A 23,202-nucleotide genomic window follows, 5' to 3' on the forward strand; every position below is an offset into this window, starting at 1 on the left:
ACACTTTATTTTGTAATTGTGATTTTATGTGTGTTTTGTGGATGAATGAAATGTGAAATGTGGAACCTGCCTCTCAAATCTGCAAAGCAAACTTACCTATGGGTACGAATAAAGCGACCTAACCTAACCTAACTTCATGACATCACAAGGTGGAGCGGAGCATTTCGAGCTTTGGAGGTGTAGACAGACTGATATTAAAGGATTACTCAAACATGTGTGAATGAAACAAAATATCATCCAAATGATTGTAACGAAGGTGTATGGAGTTTAAAAACGCAGTTGAGCACTTGTACTACTGCATGACATCACAAGGTGGATCAGCGTGTTTTCTGTTTGAGAGAAGAACTCAGCCTAAATATGCAAACAAAACACAACTCCAGATATGTTTTTGATGAGGAGACAACATTATAATATCAGAAAATAGTGTAATATGGGCCCTTTACGCAGGTTTTACTATGAGTATGGTCGCCTCTGCACAGATCTGACCTGTAACTTATCCTACATTTTGAGCCAAAGCAAAATATAAAGTGTGTTATATAATCCTATTGGTTCTGTTGTGACACTGGTTGTGTTGGTGCAGAGTCAGCGCAGTGAGCAGATTGTAGAGAAAACAGATCTGTGGTGCTCCTCACAGTTATGTCAGGAATTTGTATCAGAGAACAAAACCCAGGGACCAGACCAGGACTTAACGAGGACTAACTCAGCAAGGACAGAGAGAAGGTAATACTCTCTTTACTTTTCCAACAGACACGATACGGTATTATCAGGATATGGAGATACATGTGATAATCGATATAAGTTTCCTTTCTCTAAACAAACATTAAAACTGTAGCATTGTCACAAAATAATGTAGTAAAAGTAGTTAGTAAAGTAGAGAAAAATGCTCTTGGTGATATATCGGTACAGCAGCCCACAATAACAATAAGTGTATCACCAAACCAAACTTAGTGTCACGATATACCGGTATTTTGATATTTTAGCTCAGACACAGTAGCAATTCTGTACTCAAGCCATCAGTGTTTGATTTATTTAACCTATAACCCATATATATTTATCCTACCTATGTTTTGAAACTGGTCCATTTGACAAAATGTAAGAATATTTTCCTTGCTAATTCAATATTGTGAGTGCTGCCAAGTAAGTAGATGTGGGTAGAGTAGTCAAAAACTGTACCATAACAAACAGTACAAATAAGTACAAAGTAGTGGTCCAAGAAATTACTAAGGGGTCCGGTCAAGTGGTAACGGAGGGAAACGGGCAGATTTTTTACATTCAAATGTCTCTCATTCAGAAACTAGAGGGACTATTGAAATAAGTAAAGTATCAGAATGTAGGAAAGAGTTACACTCCAACAGGGTCAAGTTAAACCTGTGATATTCTTTCAAGTTGTTGACAAAAAATGTAAAAACTCATGTCGGTAACGGAGGGAATGAAATATGCAGCACTTTTTGGGCAATAAATCCAAACAGTGATAACTCTTGGTTCTCACTTACATATCCTTAACAAACTGGTTTGAATATTTGCTTCATATAGTTTTCTACCATATGGTACAAGATTAGGTTGAAAAACCTCTTACTTTTTGACTAATGAGATTTTTTATTAAGAAAGGTCATGGTAACGGAGGGAAAAGTAACGGAGGGAAAATTGTGCAAACAAGTAGAAGGTGCATGATTTTACATAATTTGTCGCTTTTTTCTTCTGAATACTTTAATATTACTTCAAAATGAAAGGAAACTATTTCTATAAAATATGTCAGTCCTTCCAAGCAAATTTTTTTTCATTTTAAATACATTTTTTTTTTGAAAAATCATGTACCTTCATCAACAGTTCAAAGATGGAATAACACAAGATATGATGAAATACATCCATTTATTTACATGATTTGCAGGTCTTTGAAATTTGGGAAATAATTTTTGTTCCATGTTTCATACATGGTCTGTTTAAAACGTATGGAACTTTAGAACCAAAAATGGAACAGAAAAAAGGTCAACAGTTTCATAAACTAGAGTACATATGTATCTGTTCAATACATTTTTATATCAGATGCATTAACTTGAATTTTTGGCCTTGCTGTTTACTTCTGCTTGACCGGGCCCTAGAGTATACAGTGTTTAGAGAAACTACTACGCGAGTACTTCTAACTGGTAACTGTCTGCTGTGACACATGATTTTTAATTTTGAAATTGTGTAATTTGATCAACATCTAGTATTTTCAAAGGATACACCCAAAACATTTGAAAAACAAAATCATATCCAAAAGAAAGAAAAACATTTTTTTTTTTTTGTAAATGTAAGGCTTTTGTCAGTTATAGACTTACTCACAGTTGGAAGAGCACTCAAAACTTTATGAAGACTATTGGTACATTTTAAAATATATTGCTCAAATAGTAAAAATACTTCTGACTACTAAAATAAATACATAAATAGATAAAATTTAAATCAAAATATTACAATAATAATACAATAAAATATGGGTAACCTGGTTGGTCAGTTTTGTGATGCAGTGAGTGCCTCAGACCAGTTTCTGTGACCAAAGTCAACTCTAGAATCAAACAAAAGAAACAGAAAACCTTCCCCAAATAAAACTTCAAAGTGCTTCCTGTGTCACTTTGACCTGTGACCTCTGACCTTTGTGTTGGTCGTCTTTAGTATTGAACCAGTGGATCAAACCACAGCCTGACGCGGACAAGCTCAAAGCCAGTCTCTCTTTACAATCATTAACCGCACCACAGGGTCCGCCATCTCACACACGGTTTAAGAACTCCACATCTTCTGTTCTGTTCACGACTAAAACCTCACAAGAGTTCGTTTTGAGCAATACAGGTCCTTTAAGAAAGTAAAAGTCAATTACTTTTTAGATCAACCAACGAGAAAATGTACATCAAAGTAGAAATAACTGGCAAATATTTTTTAGTTTTATCTCTTTTCTGATGAGAGACTGTTAACCTCATGAACCTTACTTCCAAAGAATCGTTTTGTGTAAGCGAGTTATCTATTAACTCTTAACCTACTTGGCATCAACATCAACATTATGTGCCGTTTATTACAATGATTAAATATTGTCCTTCTTACTCACACTGGCAATCAGTCATCGAGGCCTTCACTGGAAAACCAATATTTTTCACCTGTCACCTGCTTCTTTCTATGGATATGTTATTGCTCTCCTTGCTCTAGCTTACGTTTATTAAATTACAGGTGGATTTACTGCTCAAAAACACCTAGAAAAACAGGCATTTTTATTGTGAGCGGCATCACCTCTCCACAGATCTGACCTTGTAACAGCCCAGGATAGCAACCTTAACAGTCGAACAGGAACATTGTCAAGTTGAGCCAATTTTAGTGCAGATCCAAAGTTGTTTCCACAACCAAGAAGAAAATCGTAAAAATATTTACAAGAATTCCAAAAGTAAAAACAAGCATGGCAGTAGCCTGCGCTCACACACAGCACCTTCCTTTAAACAAAGGTGAGGCTGGCTCCTTTTATAGGTCACCTCCTCTAATAGATGCATCACGAATTTCAGACTTCCGGTCATCGCGCAGTGCATACTGAGAAGGATTTTCCGAAAAAGTGAGCATCAAACTGCCGTGTTTGTTTTCCCAGTGGGATGTGTCTATTGACAAAGCCAGTCTTTTCTAGTCTTTTGAACCATATCGCTTTTGTTTCTGGTTCTGATTTTGTCATATTTTAGTTTTGGGATTCAGACATTGTAATTTTGTGGTTGTTGTTGGATGTTCTAACAGTAGAAAACGTCTCGAGAAATGGGCTTCGGAAGTTTGCAAACTCCATAAATGCAAAAGGGAATCAGATCTGTGCGACTGCAAACCTCCGTTCAAACTGTTTCTCTTCCCAATGGAATTGAAAAATAGTGAAAGGTGAAGGCGATGGGCAGGACTGATCCACAGGAAGGACCAAAAAGGAAACCTTTGGCTGCCTAAATCATCCCGAGTTTGCTGCGAACATTTTGTATGTGGAGCGAAAACAAAGCGGGATCCTGTTTGTTAAGCGAGAGGAACAGAAGACAAACAGACTGAGCTCACACTTTCTTGTTCTTGTGGTTTTACAGCAACATCACGTCTTGGTCTCTTTGCAGTGGAAGGTGTTTCTTGGTGAACAGCTGGTGCCTTTCGCTTTGACGTTGACTTTTTAGATTTGTAACCAAGGTGGAGCGAGGGATCGGGATTTTGCTTTGTTGGCGCTCCACAAACAAAATGTTCACTGCAAACTCAGGATGATTTAGGCAGCTAGACTGGCTTTGTTAATAGACGCATCCCACTGGCAAAACAAACATGGCGGTTTGATGCTCACTTTTTCGAAAAATCCTTCCCAGTATGCACTGCGCAATGACTCGAAGTCTGAAATTCGTAATTGCACGTATTGGGTGAGCTCATCTCCAAGTACAGGTAAGTTCAGATAATTTCCATTCCATATTTAAAAGGTTAATCATATCAAAACAGTGCTCCAAATATTCAGTTAAATCTAAATACAAAAATATATCTCTTTATTAAATTAGCAGTGTTTTATTATTAATTTTAAATACTAAGTAGAAAAGTTAAAATATCTGTGCTCCCCTCCTTCTAACAAAATGGATGCCTGCCCTGGAACCTTCTTAAGGTGCTCCGGCTCACTGACTCTTTTAGCCAGAACACCTGAGGCAGACAACACAAGAGGGTACTACAAGTCATTTCAACCACAAATACTTCAATTAAATGCACTTATTTCATTTACTTTACAAGTCACTTTACTGCAAAACCACTTCAATCAGTTATCAATAAACATTTTAAAACTTTGCTTGTTTGTTTCTGTCCTTATCTCACTTGTTAGGTAGATCCAGCCTATGTCATGGACTAGCTACATTATAGACCTGTAACTTGGTCTGGTTTGGTCTCCATGAAGATTAAAAAGTAAAAACATTCCAGACTCAACACTCAGTGAAAAGCAAATATAAGCACCTTGTAATATTTTGCAGTAGCACGTTTGACATTAACGGAGCAGCAATAATAAAGCCTGATCTGTCTGATTCATTGCCGTGGAATATGTGGACTGGACTTTGGACTTTTGGTATTTGTTTGAATCCAGAGCACACACTTATACAATAGTTTACAAAGACATGAGTTTGGTTACTGTTGAAACTCCCCTTTTTTCAGATGGGTTTGACTGACAGGTGGATTAGCCAATCAGGGACACGCATGGTCCAATGTATCAAAATAAATATGGCGACTTATGTGCAAAAGCTCACAGGAAACCGGAAAAACGTGGCCAATTTGAGCAGAATCAATGAGCAAAGAACTAAACTCTTGTGGCGTTATGCAGTTTGGACATTTATTTTGGTAAGACCAGATGGTGACACGCTATATAAGCTCGTGAGTTTCGCTTCCCTGACTTCTGACCTCCAGCATTTCCACGGTAGCTGCATCACGCTCCTCACACTAGTCCAGCTGTTTGTGGAGCTTCCAGACTCTGACGCTTCTGTGCTCGTGTCCGCTCTGTTGTCAGGTACTACATGCAGCTTAATCTTACTATTTTTAGATATAGATCCTTTTGTAGAAGTGTCACCGTGTGGTTGTGTACTTAAGTGGAGAGCTGTGATTGGACAGTGTGTTTTTGTGCACTCACGGTATGTGTTTACAGCCTGGTAGACTAATCATTCATTCACACTCTCAGAAGTAAATGTAGGCTTTTACTTTTTGTTTTCAGGTAGTCATGTATCGGTCGTACCAGGACAGTGGCACGTGCTCTACTGCATCTCTGCTGTTGGGGAATATGTCTCACCTGCCTCTGAAAATTGAACTACTTGAACATTTGAATGAACAGAGTACAATACCAGTCAAAAGTTTTAGAACACCCCAATTTTTCCAGTTATTTATTTCAGCTGAAGTTGTGCAAGTCCAATGAAGAGCTTGAAATGGTACAAAGGTAAGTACACAACAGACAAATGTTAAAAAAAAGATAAAAAATAACAAAACACAAGTCCAAGCTTTGCCAAAACTATCTCAGAAAAAAAAAAAAACACGATGGTAAAGCTTGAAAACATGGAGTGTCCAGCACAGTCTCCAGACTTAAACCCCATCGAGCTGGTTTTGGAATGAACTGGACAGAAGAGTGAATGTCAAGCAACCTACAAGTGCCACACATTTATGGGAACTTCTGCAACAGACTTGGGAAGAACTTTCTGAAGAATATTTGATTTCTATTGAAAAAAGAACGAGCCACGAGTGTGTTCAGCTGTTATATCTGCCAAAGACGGACACTTTCATGAATCAAAAGTTTAGAATACGTTTTGGTCAACAGTAAATAGTAAAAAACTGGAAAAAGTGTGGTGCTATAAAACTAAAATAAATACATTGGAACCTTACGTTGCCTCCCCAACTTATTTGTGTGTCTTAAAATGGTTGTCATCTTTACTCTCTGGGTGCAATGTCTGGGGGTTTATTGTTGGTTATGTTCTTATTATAGTTTAGTTCTTTTAAATATCTACCATTTATGTCATTGCCACAATCCGAGGTGAGAGAAATGTGATTTAGTTTAAACGATAGGTGACCAGTGAGCTCCTTTGTTTCGCATGTGTCATCAAAAAACAAAACAAACAAAAAAAAACAAAAAAAAAAACAATCTGATTAGGTGATCATATTTAGTTCAAATATGAGACTTGGAATCTGTATTGAGTATCACGTCTTTTCGAGTTTGAAACTTTAGTATCAACACTGACAACAATGAACACACTTAAAGGTTGTATAGAGGATTTTTTAAGGGAAGAGAAATACAGCGACAGTCCTTTTTCAAATGTTGTGCATGAGTGACACCACCTTCCTCCTCCACAGCTCCTTCAGTAGAAACATCTCCTCCTCCCGCCTCTTTACGCTAGAAATCACGTTTTTTTTACAGCCAGTGCACGTTCAGAATTACCGTTGAAGTGACCTGTATAGAAATAATTTAGCGACGACACGTCAGTTTTTAGACCCTTTGTCTGCTTCATTCGCGCAATTGCTGGACGAGATCTCCAAGAATCACCTCAGTTTGGCTTCGTTTCATTTCCCCTTCTCTTCTTCTCTCAGCGACATCAAAAACTGATTTTCTCTTGCGGCGAACCGGTCGTGGATTCTCGTTCACCATCTCAACAAACTTTGTGATAACTGTGAGGAACCTACAGTTTAAAAAAGCCTTTAAGAACCGCTGCGTAAACCACGTAATCCCCACTCGCCGATGAGTCAGTTACACTAGACACGTAGGGAGTTTGATTGACAACCTAACAGCCAATAGAAAATGAGGCAGCCTAGTTATCTATTGGCTGATGTTTGTCTGGCCTCAACACGTCCACAGTTGATCGATTTTTATTCTTTTTTTTTTTTTTTTGGTCGTAATTACAAAGCTGCTGCATCTCTGTAATGGTATTTTAAACTTTCATTGACAATTTGAAACTAAAAAAAATCCTCCATACAACCTTTAACAAGTCCTACACCTCAACCATATAAATATCTTAGGCTACGTTCAGACTGCAGCCTGAAGTGACCCAAATCAGATTTTTTTTGCCCCTATGTGACCTGTATCTGATCTTTTAATGACAGTCTGAATTATACAGAACCGATTTTTTTCAAATGTGACCCAGGCCACTTGGATATGTGCTCCTAAAACCGATACATATCTGATCTTTTGACATGTGACTTCAGTCTGAACGGTCAGGTCACATTCATCCCACCTACACGTCAGGCTTGGAGTCTCGTCAATGGAGGGAAAGCAAAGTTAGGGAGTTTAGTAATATTTGGAGGGAGCATGTATTCAGACCTTATTTCGTCTTATCAAAACTGGGCGGTTTTGATATCGCCAAAGAAATGGTCGAGCGCGGCTACAGGCGGTCCTGGCTCCAATGTCAACAAAAAACAAAGACCCTGTGAGCCAAATACAAGGAGCCTAAAGACTCAAACAAACGTGGACGTGTAACATGTCCATTTTACAAAAAACTGGATCGTATTTTGGGAGACAAGCCCAGTGTTTAGGCGACTTCCGTAAACACTGAGCAAGTCACATTTAATTGGAAATGCGAACGACCTCGCAAAAAAATCTGATTTCACAAATAATCCGAACTGAGCAATAAGCCCTGCAGTCTGAACGCAGCCTTACTCTCTTCTCACTTCAGTCTTCATTCTTCCTTCCTTTCATTTGAATCTTCTACGTTCAGATTCAAAGCGGCTTCCTCCCTGTACCCACGTGTGCGCTGATAATATGTGATTAGAAGATCTCTGGACGTAGTGGGGCCCTGGAGGACAGTGAAAGTGCAGAGGGCAGAGCGAAGACTGTGTTTACGCGTCTGAGAGAGCTTCCTGTGGGAGGTCAATGAGAGGGTTAAGGCCAGTCTGTGTCTGTGGGCAGATCTCAAATACTGGACATTACTAGGGCCAGTCCTGCTCTACTCACAACATTTTGGTCAAGTACAGTAAGTGTTCGCCCACAAATCAGGAGGTAACCGGTCGGATATCCGCTCGAGGTTCATACTGTCCGAAGTGGGGAGTACAGTTACATTTATTCAAATACATCTGAATTAAATTATACTTCTTAGAGTAATGTATGTATTTGACAGTGTGACAGTATTTAAACTAAAGTTTTGGTTCGTGTACAAGTGACAAAAGCTTTATGCTGACTAGACCTGTCACAAAAATTACTATACTGACTTATAATTTAATATATGAAAGCTGGAACTCGGTGTATTTATCGTGTGTACAATTTCTTTGCAGTTTGGGGAGGGTTTTTCTTCTATGGCTGTGGTAATTGTAACTAGTAACTGTCCGGTGTGACGTCTGATTTTAATTTGAAGTTGTGTAATTAAAATAAAAAGGGTAGACCAAAAAATTTGAACTAAATCATGTCCAAAAGAAAGAAACAAAAACGTTTAAATAAAAAATAAAGTAATACAAATGCATAGAAATAAAGTTACCCTCAATATACATCAATAATTATTTGTTCTTTAATTAATTCTAAATGTTAATGTAAAGGTATGCTGTAGATTTTTGCTAACTCTTTTTTTTAATTTGTCAATTTCTTTTTTCTTCCGAAAACTTTAATTTATTACTTCAAAATGAAAGGAAACAGTATTTCTATAAAAATATGTAACAGTCACTTCCAATTGTCAAAAAATAAATTTTTATCATTTTAAATACATTTTTTTTTTTTTTTAATCTTCATATAGCAACAGTTTTCAAAGATGGAATAACTTCAAGATATGATGAAATACATCCATTTATTTACATGATTTTTGCAGGTCTTTGAAATTTGGGAAATAATTTTTGTTCCATGTTTCATACATGGTCTGTTTAAAATGTATGTAACTTTAGAACCAAAAATGGTACAGAAAAAAGGTAAACAGTTTCATAAACTAGAGTACATATGTATCTGTTCAATACATTTTTATATCAGATGCATTAACTTGAATTTTTGGCCTTGTTGTTTACTTCTGCTTGACCGGGCCCAGTTACAAATGTGTTTACAGGGATTATTCTGCTTTGTGTCAGTGGCTAAAGTTATTTCAATATTATCGTTTATCACAATATTTCTGTGTATCAGTATATCATGATTCAAAATGTGTTATCGTCACAAGCCTTGTGTTGACTGCTTCTAATTAAAATCCATTTTCTGTGTGCGTTTGCATGCTAGTTGTTAGTTTTACAGTCACGGTAAAACTCCACTCTGGTCTCTAAGCTGTGAAAAGCTAAAAGGGAAGTGAAGAATAACTTTGAATAACTGAAAACCAAACGACTAAGCTGAACTAGTTCTGTTTTTATGTTTTTACGTCACCTTTAATAATACAGTGTCTTTTTTTGACTCTTTAATTAAACCATGAGGTCAACTGAAGATGGGAAAGCTCCTTTATTTGGATTTGAAAGCATGTCAAAGTATCAAAATACAGGTTAGGATAAACGAACTAACTACTAGAACTAAACCAGGTCTAAGCCAGGTCCTCCACTCTGAATGGCTCTGTGTTGTGTTCAGGTGTAATGGGACACTACAGTTGTGATGAATGGGGCTCTTGTGTCTGCAGCTGTATTATCATTACTGGTCTTTAGTCCTGGTTTGGTCCTGACCGAGTCCTGGGTGGTCTGGACTTGGACCTGTACTTGACTGAGGACAGGGTTCAGCGCGGCCACTCCACTTTAAATAAAGCGTTAAATGAAATAAAAGTGGCCCAGGGACCTGAAATAACCAGTGTGAGTCTACAGTGGAAAGTGTCTATTCTAAGGCTTTTTTCAAGGCCATGGTCTTGTAGCATCATAAGAACTCAGAGTTTCCAAGTTCCTAGAAGAGGAAAAAATGTATTAATCTAAGAGGATGTTTATTAAAAGTATTGCACATATTGTGTTTTTGTCATCTGTAATGTATTTCACCAGTAAATTGTTTTATATTTTGCACATTTTAATTGCAATATTAATCTAAAACTTTTTAAAAAACATACCTGGAGTTGTGTTTTGTTTCTTTCACACATGTTTAACACACAAACTACCTCTAAAACAATGTGGAAATTTGGGGTTCAACATGTAAAACAGGGGTGCTCAATACATCGATCGCGATCTACCAGTCGATCGCCAAGGTCGTGTGGGTAGATCGCCGTGTCTCGTCTCGGACTCGATCACATTTGGACTCGGTCTTGTCTCTCACTCAAGGTCTGACACTCAACAAGTGCAATCATATTTCATTACGGCCGCTGCTGTTGGTAATAAACTTGTAGCGGGTGCAGGAGCGTGTGGGGCGTCTCAGTGCAGCCTGTGCGCTCATTTGAAACCCGCGGAGACTCTACGGCGCATCACAAACACACACGCTCCCTATGCACGGCTCGTCTGCGACAGCGTGTGCCCTCGTGTACCAGCGTGCATCACAGGGCAGGTTCAACTTCCTAAACATCCTACCTGTCCATCTGCCTCACGTCAGCACGCCGCCCCTCGCCTTTTCACGCTCTCGCTCCTTCCTGCGTACAGCGAACACAAGCCCCTCCCACAGTGCGGCTGATTAGAAGAGCAAGACCAAACGTGAAGCAAAAATGAATCTAAATTTGTGTTACAGTGTTGGCACAAAGCAGGTCTACAGCATAGAGCGGATCTACAGAACAGACCTACTGCCACATTTGGCTGAAGTTTGTCTAACAAAAGTGCACAAATGCATCTGTGTTTGTCACGATGTGCGTTTGGTTTGGTAAACGTGCAGAGGCTGGTAAATATCACTGCAAAACCAGAAAAGAATGCAACTCCAGTTTGGAACTTTAAAAAACAGGTTTAAAAATCTTCCTTCACTTTTTTCACAGTTTTGTGTAAAGTGCCAGAGGAAGTTCTCTTAAAGAAGAGGTTCTCAAACTGTGGGTGAGGGTCCAAAAAAGGGGCACAGAGTGTTTCAGTGCAGTTTGTTTGGCTTTGTATTAGGTAGATCATTTTGACTTGGTCATTTTGTAAGTAGCTCACATGATGAAAAAGTGTGAACACCCCTGATGTAAAACTTACCTACAACCTTTATTTATTTTACAAAAAAGGGCCTTAAGAATTATCACCAACAGTCATTGTAGAGAGCATTCCAACCTAATATTTGTTCAACTTAAAGTGCTGCAAATGCAGGATATTGTTGACTTAAGTCTCCTCAAAGTCATGTATAAAGAAAAGTGCAAATGTATTACCTGTAAATATTCAAAGAGTGTTTGAGATGAGAACAAGACACTACAATTTAAAAGGAACCCACATGCTTAAAAACCCAGATTCAGAACCAAAATTATGGAGCGAAGCGTCGCTGTGAAAGGAGTTCACTTATGGAAGAGTCTTGACAAGGAAACAAAAGAATCAAGTACAATGATGACATTTAAAAAACATACAAAATCGAATGCAGTGTGTGTGTATGAAAAAGGAAAAGTTGTTGTGTATAATAATGAAGATTTCTGTTTGCAATTGATCAGTAATTGTGCCTGAACTGATATGGAATGTTTAGTGACCATCGGTGTTGATGTTTTGTCTTGAAAAAGGAAAGGGGGGCAGATAACAGAAGATTTTTTCTTCTTTCTGCTCCTTTTCATTCATTTCATGTGTGTCTGATGTTGTGACACTGTCGTCGATGTCTTTTTATGCTTTATGAAATAAATAAATAAATAACTACAAATACAAAATAAAACAGAAAAGACTCTGTTCCACCTTGTGATGTCATGTGGTAATACAGGAAGTGCTCCACCTTCCACCTTCACTAGAATCATTTGGGTGATTTCAGCCCTGGAACTGCCCATATCTTGAAACTTGAAAACTACCACTACGTGACATCACAAAGTGGAACAGAGCATTTTGAGCTTTGGAAATGCAGACAGAGTAATAAACCAGAATTACTCAAACATGCGTGAATGAAACAAAACACAACTCTGGGTGTGTTAATGATGAGGTAACAACATTATAACTTGGCCTAAAGAGTCAATTTTGTCTAATATAGGACCTTTAATAAAATAAGTTTGTCGTTTTTGTTTTGTTTTGAAGTTTTTGTTGACTTCAGCACAGCAGTTTTCAACCAAAGTGTTCAAACAAAGTAAGACAGAGCAGTGGTTTGTGAATAACTGGAGCAATGGTGCCTTGAAACAGGAGAATAAAGTTCATTTAAATCACTGAAAATACAACATCGAGTGAGTGCGTGAGAATCAAAAACAACTATAACATGGATAAAAGCTCCTCAAAGTCAATACTGCATATCATATCTCCTTGATTTCCAGTTTTTCTTGGCAATTGAACGCAGAGTCCTGTCAATACATATAAATAAGCCATCACTCCACACTTTGCTGAGAACATGCCACAGCTCAGAGGAAGCGTCCCTGTTTGACTCATAAACACTGACTCACTGCTAATAACTGTGTTTGTGGAGTGGACATGACAGAGGTGCAACATCTGTTTCAAACTCATCCATCAAAATAAATACTACGTGGACAGCAGTCTCTCATCGCAAGTCGCAATCTGTGTTTGTGTTGAGTATATCCGTTTGTGTACCGACAAGCAGCAATAATGAAATACAAGAAGAGACTAATAGAGGTGGATAAATGCCGCTTGCGACTTAACTAGTTTGAGGTGCATACTGTCTCTGTACTCAAGAACTTCTGAATATTATTGTACTTCTCAGAGTTGTTATCTGGTGCCATACTTTTACTTCTACTTGTGTAATATACGAGAAGCAATAATTAAATAAAAGAATAGCCTACAATAGAGGTGGATAAATGCCGCTTGCGACTTATATTTGGATTCCATTTGTTTTTGTTGATTACAGATTACAATAATCTAGACCAGGGGTGGGCAATTATTTTTTCCATAGAGCTACACAAGAAACTAATGAAAATATTGCGGAAGGCCGGACCAAAGTGCTTAACTCAATTCTGCATAATATTAATTGCATTTCTTAATAAAAAGCAGTAAATATCATTGTTTTGATGAGCTGGTAAGACTTGCAAGAGTTTATGTTATGATAAGCAATGAAAAAGTGAGATTGCTCTACAAAAAAATGCCATTTAAAAAAGCATCTCTAAAATAAAAGCAATGCAGCTTTAGTCCATGCATGAAGTAAAATTATAGAATATATTTTATATGTTTGTTATTCCAAATGATCATAAATGGGCCGGTCAGAGTCAACCAAAGGGCTGTATGTGGCTCAGGAGCTGGACAATCCCCAGGTCAGATCTAGATCCTTCCAGAAGTGACATGTTGTGCACAGTGTTGGGAAGGTGACTTTTAAAATGTATTCCCCTACAGATTACAGATTACACACCCCAAAATGTAGTTTGTAACGTAATCCATTAAATTACTTAAAGTGAGTAACGTAATCTGAATACTTTGGATTACTTGATATTGTCATGTTTTTTAAAACTACATGAATGTAGCAACCACATCCTGAAAATTCTTGTTTGTTCAGTCTTTACTTGACCATATAAAAATATTATTGATAGAAAAAAAGATTTTTATATGAGATCACTGCTGACTTCATTTATGTCCACCTACTGTTGGGTGTCATATTGTATTAGTTTAGTCCTAATTTAGTCCTAATTTAGTCCTAGTTTAGTCCTAGTTTAGTCCTGGATTTAGTCCTGGTTTTAGTTCTGGTTTTAGTCCAAAATGTGAAAACAGAAAAATACCGCCATGTAATCCATTTATTACAACAAAGTAACTGTAATCCAATTACCACTCACTGAAACAGTAACTGTAACTGAATACAGTTACTCATAATTTGTACTCTGATTACATAACTCGGGTACATGTAATCTGTTACTCCCCAACACTGGTTGTGCTGATGCTAGTGTCATATAATAATTCATAATAATGAATTGGATTTGTATAGTCCCTGTAACTCTTTGAACAATCTGCTTCTTTGACCACGACCACTCGCTCAATCTCCAAATTCACATTAGACAAAGGGAGTAACTTAAAGGGAGTAAAGGGAGTGTCTTGCCAAAGGACACAACAACAGTTTCCTCTAAAGCCACTGATGCCCCACTGCGGCACCCGGAATTCCCCCTTGGTGGTCTCCCATCCAAGTCTTGCTTCATTTCCGAAATCTGAAACGCCACTAGGGCCAAATTCAGTCCCATTAACTTGAACGAGATTACAAAAGATAAAAAAATAAAAAGTTAATTTGCCAACAAGTAATAGCATTCTGCTCGATGAATTAAACAACTTTAATTGTCAGCCTAGTGTGTTGTTATATAGTCATTTAGCTGAGTCTATGTTTACCACATGAGATAATAATGCTTTATAAATAAAATGATTGTTGTTAGCGTCATTAGTGCAGATGGTCTGTATTACAAACACTGGAAAGGTCTAGTATAAATATAACCTCAAACCAAAGAGAGGTCCATTTATATTTCATAAAACAAAACGTGACAGCGTGTAGAGCTGCGTGTCCCTCGTGACTACGGCAGTGCAAAAATATTGAAAAATGTATATATAATGAATTTGGTGATACAGTATCGTAATCGTGGGCTGCTGTGTCGATATATTGTCAGTAGTATTTTTGGTCTCTTTTAGTCTTTTTTTGTGTGACTGCACTACTTTTGTTGCTTATTTAGTGGAAGGAAACTTATTTATGCAACACGCTTGACATTTTCACAGTTCTGCTTGTTTCTATGGATATGTCACTGCTCAGCCTGGAATGTTCCACAGTATGACATTAAACAGATCTACTTTATATTTATTAAATTACAGGTGGTTTTCAGTGTTGGGGAGTAACAGATTACATGTACCGGCCTTATGTAATCAGAGTACAAATTATGAGTAACTGTATTCAGTTACAGTTACTGTTTCAGTGAGTGGTAATTGGATTACAGTTACTTTGTTGAAGTAAATGGATTACACAGAGGGATTTTCCTGTTTTTACATTTTGGGATAAACCAGGACTAAACCAGGACTAAAACCAGGTCTAAACCAGGTCTAAACCAGGTCTCTGGTTTTAGTCCTGCTTTAGTCCTGGTTTAGTCCTGCTTTAGTCCTGCTTTAGACCTGGTTTAGACCTGGTTTAGTCCTGGTTTAGACCTGGTTTAGTCCTGGTTTAGACCTAGTTTAGACCTGGTTTAGTCCTGCTTTAGTCCTGCTTTAGACCTGGTTTAGACCTGGTTTAGTCCTGGTTTAGACCTGGTTTAGTCCTGGTTTAGACCTAGTTTAGACCAGGTTTAGTGTGCGGCAGTGAGTGGAATTACCGAGAAAAATAAAAAATAAAAATAAAAAAGGGAAATAGTCCAAAATGTGAAAACAGGAAAATATCGCCCTGTAATCCATTTATTTCAACCAAGTAACTGTAATCCAATTACCACTCACTGAAACAGTAACTGTAACTGAATACAGTTACTCATAATTTGTACTCTGATTACGTAACTCCGGTACATGTAATCTGTTACTCCCCAACACTGTTGGTTCTTAAAAAACAACAATATATCATAAAGTATCATGCTTAATATATCAATTCTCACACGTATCTCCATATCGTGATAATATCGTATCGTGAGCCATGTATCGAGTATCGTATCAAATCGTCGGGACCCCGTGATTTCCAGGCCGACTCATGACCGCACAGTGAAGGTGCTCTGGGTGCTCTGATCTTATGATGAGACTCCAGTGTGATACAGAAGTGATCACTGGAAAACACAGCCACGCTTTTTGTACAAACAGCTGCAGGGACTTCAGCTCATGTTTGAAGACGGATGAGTTTTCAGAGTCAGACGTGGTTGACCCCGGGCTAATCGTGTTGCGTTCTTGCTTGTTTTTCCTTGAACTAAATATCTATATGTGTGTATTTAATTGTAAACAGGAATATTGTTCAAAAATGGCTTAATAGCTTTTTTAAATGGATTAACAGAACTGGGACTTTTTGCTTCTTGTTTAAGACCACAAGTCGACCGCAGTGTAGGGAGTGTTACTTTTAAAATGTATTCCCCTACAGATTACAGATTACATACCCTAAAATGCAGTGAGTAATGTAATCTGAATACTTTGGATTACTTGATTTGCTGTAGAGAAGCAAAGACGAGGAAATCTTCACATGAGAAGTTTTGTCTGATAAAAGAAAATAAAAAGCCCAGACTTTACTTAACCCTATTAAAAATATTATTGATAGAAGCGGAGGAGACACGTCCACACAGCATGATTTAGTCCTGTTAAATCCTGGTTTAGACCTGGTTTAGACTTGGTTTAGACCTGGTTTAGACCTAGTTTAGACCTGGTTTTAGATCTGGTTTTAGACCTGGTTTTAGACCTGGTTTAGACCTGGTTTAGACCTGGTTTAGATCTAGTTTAGACCTGGTTTTAGACCTAGTTTAGACCTGGTTTTAGACCTGGTTTTAGATCTGGTTTTAGACCTGGTTTTAGACCTGGTTTAGACCTGGTTTAGATCTAGTTTAGACCTGGTTTTAGATCTGGTTTTAGACCTGGTTTTATACCTAGTTTAGACCTGGTTTAGACCTGGTTTTAGACCTGGTTTAGACCTGGTTTAGACCTAGTTTAGACCTGGTTTTAGACCTGGATTTAGACCTGGTTTTAGACCTGGTTTTAGACCTGGTTTAGACCTGGTTTAGACCTAGTTTAGACCTGGTTTTAGACCTGGATTTAGATCTGGTTTTAGACCTGGTTTTAGACCTGGTTTAGACCTAGTTTAGACCTGGTTTAGACCTGGTTTTAGACCTGGTTTTAGACCTGGTTTAGACCTGGTTTAGACCTGTTTAGACCTGGTTTTAGACCTGGTTTAGACCTGGTTTAGACCTGGTTTAGACCTAGTTTAGATCTGGTTTTAGATCTGGTTTTAGACCTGGTTTAGACCTGGTTTTAGACCTGGTTTAGACCTGGTTTAGACCTGGTTTAGACCTGGTTTTAGACCTGTTTTAGTGTCAAGCAATGAGTGGATTTACGGGCTTTACCAGCTTTCAGTTCGATACGATATGTTTCAAAGCGATTCGATACGGTTCAACAAAAATAAAGGCTAAATCATGGCTGTGACACTAAAAGTCTTTGTTAAATCACTTTTTGTGCAAAGTGAAAATGAAACACGCATTTTTACTCATCAAAACAGAGAAAATGTCAAATGTGTCGCATAAACAAGTTTCCTTCCTCTAAAAAAACGTAGCGCTGTAACAAAATAATTAAATAAAATATAGCAAAAAATACTCTTGGCGATGTATCGATACAGCAGCCTACAATATTGACTCTGTATCATCACAATAAACAATACAATATATCGATATTTTGATATTTTTGCGCACCTCCAACCACGAGCAATGGGTGGTAGCAAGCAACAGATTAACATTTAAGTATTTTTATTGTCGAAAAGTGGCTACGTGACATTTTACAATCCTAAATGTATCACTCAGATTCTTCATTTTTCAGAATCTAAATTGCAGGATTACTGAACAGCTGCAGGGATATCAGCTCGTGTTTGGAGAAGGAGGCGTCACTAAAGATGAAGAGAATTTGCAGAATCAGACGTGCTTGACCCTGGGCTGATCACGTTGTGTTCTTCCTTGTTTACTTAATAACTGGACTATTATGAAAATCTTATATAACACAACTTGGATTTTGCTTTTATACTAAGCTTGTTAAAAGTACATATACCTAGAAACAGAGTGATTCTAAAACTAATATAGAAACCTCATTATAAACTCATTATAACAGATATCTATTCATACTTTGCAGTGACATATTGCTGGGGGTCTTCTACATGAATCTCTATTGGCGGATTGTTCAGCGTTACCATGGTGACACGACGCACACATTAGAAAACACAAAAACAAAAATGATGTGTGAGCAACTGAAAAAAACTGCTGTAATTGTATATGTGAGAGACTGTGGTATATTTTACTAAATTATTTTGTTACAGCGCTACAGTTGTTTGTTATTCAGAGGTATTGTATGCATTATCGTTGACATTTTCACTGTTTTGAGATGGTATGTGTTCATATGACTATGTATCGAAGATTTATCAAAGACTGTGTAGTATCGAGTATTGATGTATCGTGGTATGATCGATGTATGTATCGTATCGTGGCCTATGTATCGAGTATGTATCGTATCGTGGCCCGTGTATCGAGGTATGTATCGTATCGTGGCCTATGTATCGAGGTATGTATCGTATCGTGGCCGTGTATCGAGGTATGTATCGTATCGTGGCCTATGTATCGAGGTATGTATCGTATCGTGGCCTATGTATCGAGGTATGTATCGTATCGTGGCCTATGTATCGAGGTATGTATCGTATCGTGGCCCGTGTATCGAGGTATGTATCGTATCGTGGCCCGTATGTATCGAGGTATGTATCGTATCGTGGCCTATGTATCGAGGTATGTATCGTATCGTGGCCTATGTATCGAGGTATGTATCGTATCGTGGCCCGTGTATCGAGGTATGTATCGTATCGTGGCCTATGTATCGAGGTATGTATCGTATCGTGGCCTATGTATCGAGGTATGTATCGTATCGTGGCCCGTGTATCGAGGTATGTATCGTATCGTGGCCTATGTATCGAGGTATGTATCGTATCGTGGCCTATGTATCGAGGTATGTATCGTATCGTGGCCTATGTATCGAGGTATGTATCGTATCGTGGCCTATGTATCTATGTATCGTATCGTGTGTATCGAGGTATGTATCGTATGTATCGTATGTATCGTATCGTGGCCCGTGTATCGAGGTATGTATCGTGTCGGCAACTTCTTCATGATACCCAGCCCTGTTTAATCGTACACATTAGCTCACCTGTTGTAGTTTCAGCTAAATCAGTTCTTTCTGGTCAGACTGTGTTAAAATAAAGTTCAGATTAAGTCTAATTTGAGTAACAGAGTTTCTAACAGAGTAGTGCCTCCAGTTAGCATCACAAAACCTCGAAATATGTTGTTGACATCAGCTGCAAAGTATCAATACTGATGTGGAATTGAACTGGTGAAGAAGCTACAACTAGTTTGTGTTCAAAATATTGTATAAAAATGGGGGTTTGCCATAGCCTGGTGCCACCTAGTGCCTCCACTCAATTTCATTTCTCTCCAGCAACTAGGTCAGAAACCGGAACACACCAGACAGTGCATAAAAACCCTGGAAGTGCAAGTCCGGGCACCAGCCAATCAGCGAAGAGCCATACATCCATACATTCTGTGTTGGCAAGAATCACAAAATCGAGGATTTAAAGGTTGTATGGAGGATTTTTTTTTTTCAGTTTCAAACTGTCAATGAAAGTTTAAAATACCATTATAGAGATGCAGCAGCCTTGTAATTATGATGACCAAAAAAAAAAAAAAAAAAAGAATGAAAATCTGTCAACTGTGGATGTAGTGAGGCCAAATAAACTTCAGCCAATAGACAACAAGGCTCCCTCATTTTCTATTGGCTGTTAGGTTGTCAATCAAACTTCCTACGTTTTTTTGTGTAACTGACTCGTCAGCGTGCAGGGATTACGTGGTTTATGCAGCGGTTCTTAGAGGCTTTTTCAAACTGTAGCTTCCTCGCAATTCACACAAACTTTGTTGCAATGTCGGACGAGAATCCACGACCAGTTCGCCGCAGTAGAATGTCAGTTTTTGAGGTCGCTGAAAGAAGAAGAGAAGAAGGGGAAAAGGAGCGAAGACAAACTGAGGTGATTCTTGGAGATTCCTTCCAGCGGTTTGGCGACTGAAGCAGACGAAGGGTCTAAAAACTCATGCGCCAGTCAGTAAGTCGCTAAATTACTTCTAGACAGGTCAATTCAACAGTAATTCTGAACCTGCACTGGATGTAAACAAGTGTGATTTCTAGAGTAACGAGGCGGGAGGAGGTGTTTCTACTGAGGGAGCTGTGGAGGAGGAAGGTGGGACTGTCGCTGTATTTCTCTTCTCTTTAAAAATCCTCTATACAACCTTTAAAGCCGGAACAAAGAGAATGTTTGGAGAATTTTATCAAGGGGAAAGACGTTATTGCCCTTTTTCCTATGAGATTTGGAAAAAGCTTAATATACCAGTTAGCCCTGTTAGTGGTGCATTACATACATCGAGACCAAATAGCAGCAATTGGTTAAATAAAAACAGTGCCCCTCCGTTGAGCAAACGAATTGTAACGCTGCGAGGTCAGACGGTTTCCACAAAGTGAAACCAGCTGATGAATCAGGCTAGGTTTGTCATTAGTGAACTACTGAAATCTGTATTGCACATTAATCCTGTTAAGTTAAAAAATGTGTATTTGTTAACCACGCTAATGGAGATCTTAAAGGTGCACTATGTACCTTTTTGGCTGGTGGTCCGTCACCTGCTTGTTTCTGTGGATATGGGAATGTTCCACAGTATGACATTAAACAGCTCTACCTTACATTTATTCAATTACAGGTTACAATTACAATTTTATACTTCAGAAATACCTAGAAAAACAGGTAGGGTAGCCTCTTCACAGATCTGACCTGTAACCTGGCCCGGTTTGGTCTGCATAATGATAGAAAGGTTTAATGCCGTACTGTGAAACATTCCAGAACAAAGCAATAACATCTCCATGGAGAAAAACATTGGATGGACCCTCCACAAGAAGAATTACACAAAGCACTTTTAAGATGTAAACAAAACATGAGTCAGTGATCAATCCTGACTAGTGTGACAATGTTTTTACTGTAGTGACTAAGCAGTTTGTTGTGCAGCTCTTATGTTATACTTTAAATATATTATCCATTCATCTCTATGGACTGCTGACAACAAACAAAACTGGAGTCCAGTATAACTGATATATTACTACGATATCACTCGTTTTTATGACATTGGCGCAGAGATAAAGCTAGTAAAAAACTTTTACTAGCTCTAACTTTTATAGATTACAGACTTATGTAAGTAATCTATTATATACTCACAGTGATGTCTTTTCCCGCCCAGTTACACTCCTCCCTCCAGTCCACCGGAGCAGGCCAGTAGATCTGAAAACACAAGAGGAAAAACACATATTATTTTTCTATTGGCATAGCGTAGCATAGCCCTCCACTCCCAAAACAAATGAAATTAAAATGTAAGTCATAAACAAAAGAGACAAAAATGAAGAAATAAAAAACTTCACCCATAGCAAACTGCTTCATAAAAATAACATATGTACTTGATATTTTGTTTCTGTATTTTAAAAGGACATATTATGATTTTCAGGTGATTAGTATTGTAAGTGAAATCATGAGGTAACAAAAGTAATGTCATTTTACTTTTTAAAATTTATAAACAGCAATACTGTTCAAAAAACGCTGATTTTGTGGAGGTCCAATTTCTATTCCTTTGTATGTCTTGTGAAGAAATTGACAAATAAACAGGACTTTTAACCAGCAAATTTCTCCAGTTCAGTTTAAGATGCAGGGATTACTTTGTTTATTGATTTATTGATTTATTTGATTGGGACAGAGCATGTCAATGAACAAACATGACACAACATGAATGTAAACACACCGGATTGTAGCCTAAGGCAAATTTCCATCCATTGTCCCAAGGTGCTGGGATCACAGCAGGTCAGACAATAAAATATTGCACCCTCCATTCATTGCACAACTCCCAGTATTGCACACTCCACTATTTACACTGTTCCCATTATTGCACACTCCACTATTTACACTGTTCCCATTATTGCACACTCCACTATTTACACTGTTCCCATTATTGCACACTCCACTATTTACACTGTTCCCATTATTGCACTGTCCAAAATATTACACAGTCCAGTCATTGTGCAATTCCCATTATTTTTCAGGCAATTTGGCCACACATTCACACATGCAAATACACACACATGCAAATATGCGTCCATAGAAGATCATTTAAAATCACAATGCAGTGAAACTGCTTTACTGCTGATCAATACTTTTAATACCACACCTGCCAACAAAATGATTTTAACAAATCCTCCTAAAGTCACACAAGAAAAGCTCACTCTCCCACCAACTGCTCCCAAAAAAGTCCCTGAGCTGATTATCTTGGACAAAACTTCCAATGATAAAGTTAAGTCAGAACCTCTGAAACTGACTCAAATTCTTCCTGATCAGAGATGGGGGCAGGCACAAGCTCACGAGACCCTCAAACCAAGGCCCCCTCCAGGCAGGCCTGAAAAAATGCTACCACGAAGGCGAAGGGTGTCTGTGACATCTGCTCTCCCTGTGACTCTGACCACAACTGCCAACAAAGTGGTTTTAACAAATCCTCCTGAAGTCACACAGGAAAAGCTCACTCTCCCATCAAAGTCCCTGAGCTGATTATCTTGGATGAAACTTCCAATGATAAAGTTAAGTCAGAACCTCTGAAACTGCCTCTGATTCTTCCCGATCAGAGATGGGGCAGGAACAAGCTCACATGAACCGGAGTGAGGTTCCAAAGCTCCGTCCGGACGAGCTTACAGTGTTGCACCATCAGCCGGTTCCTCCTCCCATTTCGTTAAAGAAAATACATGGGAGAAAACTGCCATACAGAACCAAATACCCCATTCTGCCCAACAAACTGAGGCTCACCCACCCCGACAAATCCAGCGGCACCATCGAGGACCTCCTCAGACCTTCTTTGCAGCTGTAGATGCGCGACAGCACCACCAGCAAAAGTCAAAATACATTTTGTCATAGAGCAGGGGTGTCCAAATTTTTTTCATCAAGGGCCACATTTCTAAACACAGATGAAGCAGAGGGCCGATCGAGGGCCGTAGACTGGTGCTCAATACAGTGAAAAATTGAAATATGTGCATGTTTAACACTTTGGAATGAGCCATCAGTCCTTATTCACT

General features: G+C 38.3%; 1 protein-coding gene across 1 annotated transcript in view; it reads right to left on the reverse strand.

Moving 5' to 3' along the window:
- Positions 1-23,202, reverse strand: part of sema3b (sema domain, immunoglobulin domain (Ig), short basic domain, secreted, (semaphorin) 3B) — a 98,324-nt gene that overhangs the window by 36,339 nt on the left and 38,783 nt on the right. The window contains exon 4 of the mRNA XM_055165714.1: positions 21,314-21,376. Coding sequence (XP_055021689.1) covers positions 21,314-21,376 — 63 coding nt within the window. The remainder of the gene's footprint in view (positions 1-21,313; positions 21,377-23,202) is intronic.

Source organism: Boleophthalmus pectinirostris, unplaced genomic scaffold (assembly GCF_026225935.1).
Source record: "Boleophthalmus pectinirostris isolate CB_2022bp ecotype Guang Dong unplaced genomic scaffold, ASM2622593v1 HiC_scaffold_8, whole genome shotgun sequence".
In the NCBI taxonomy this organism is placed as follows: domain Eukaryota; kingdom Metazoa; phylum Chordata; class Actinopteri; order Gobiiformes; family Gobiidae; genus Boleophthalmus; species Boleophthalmus pectinirostris.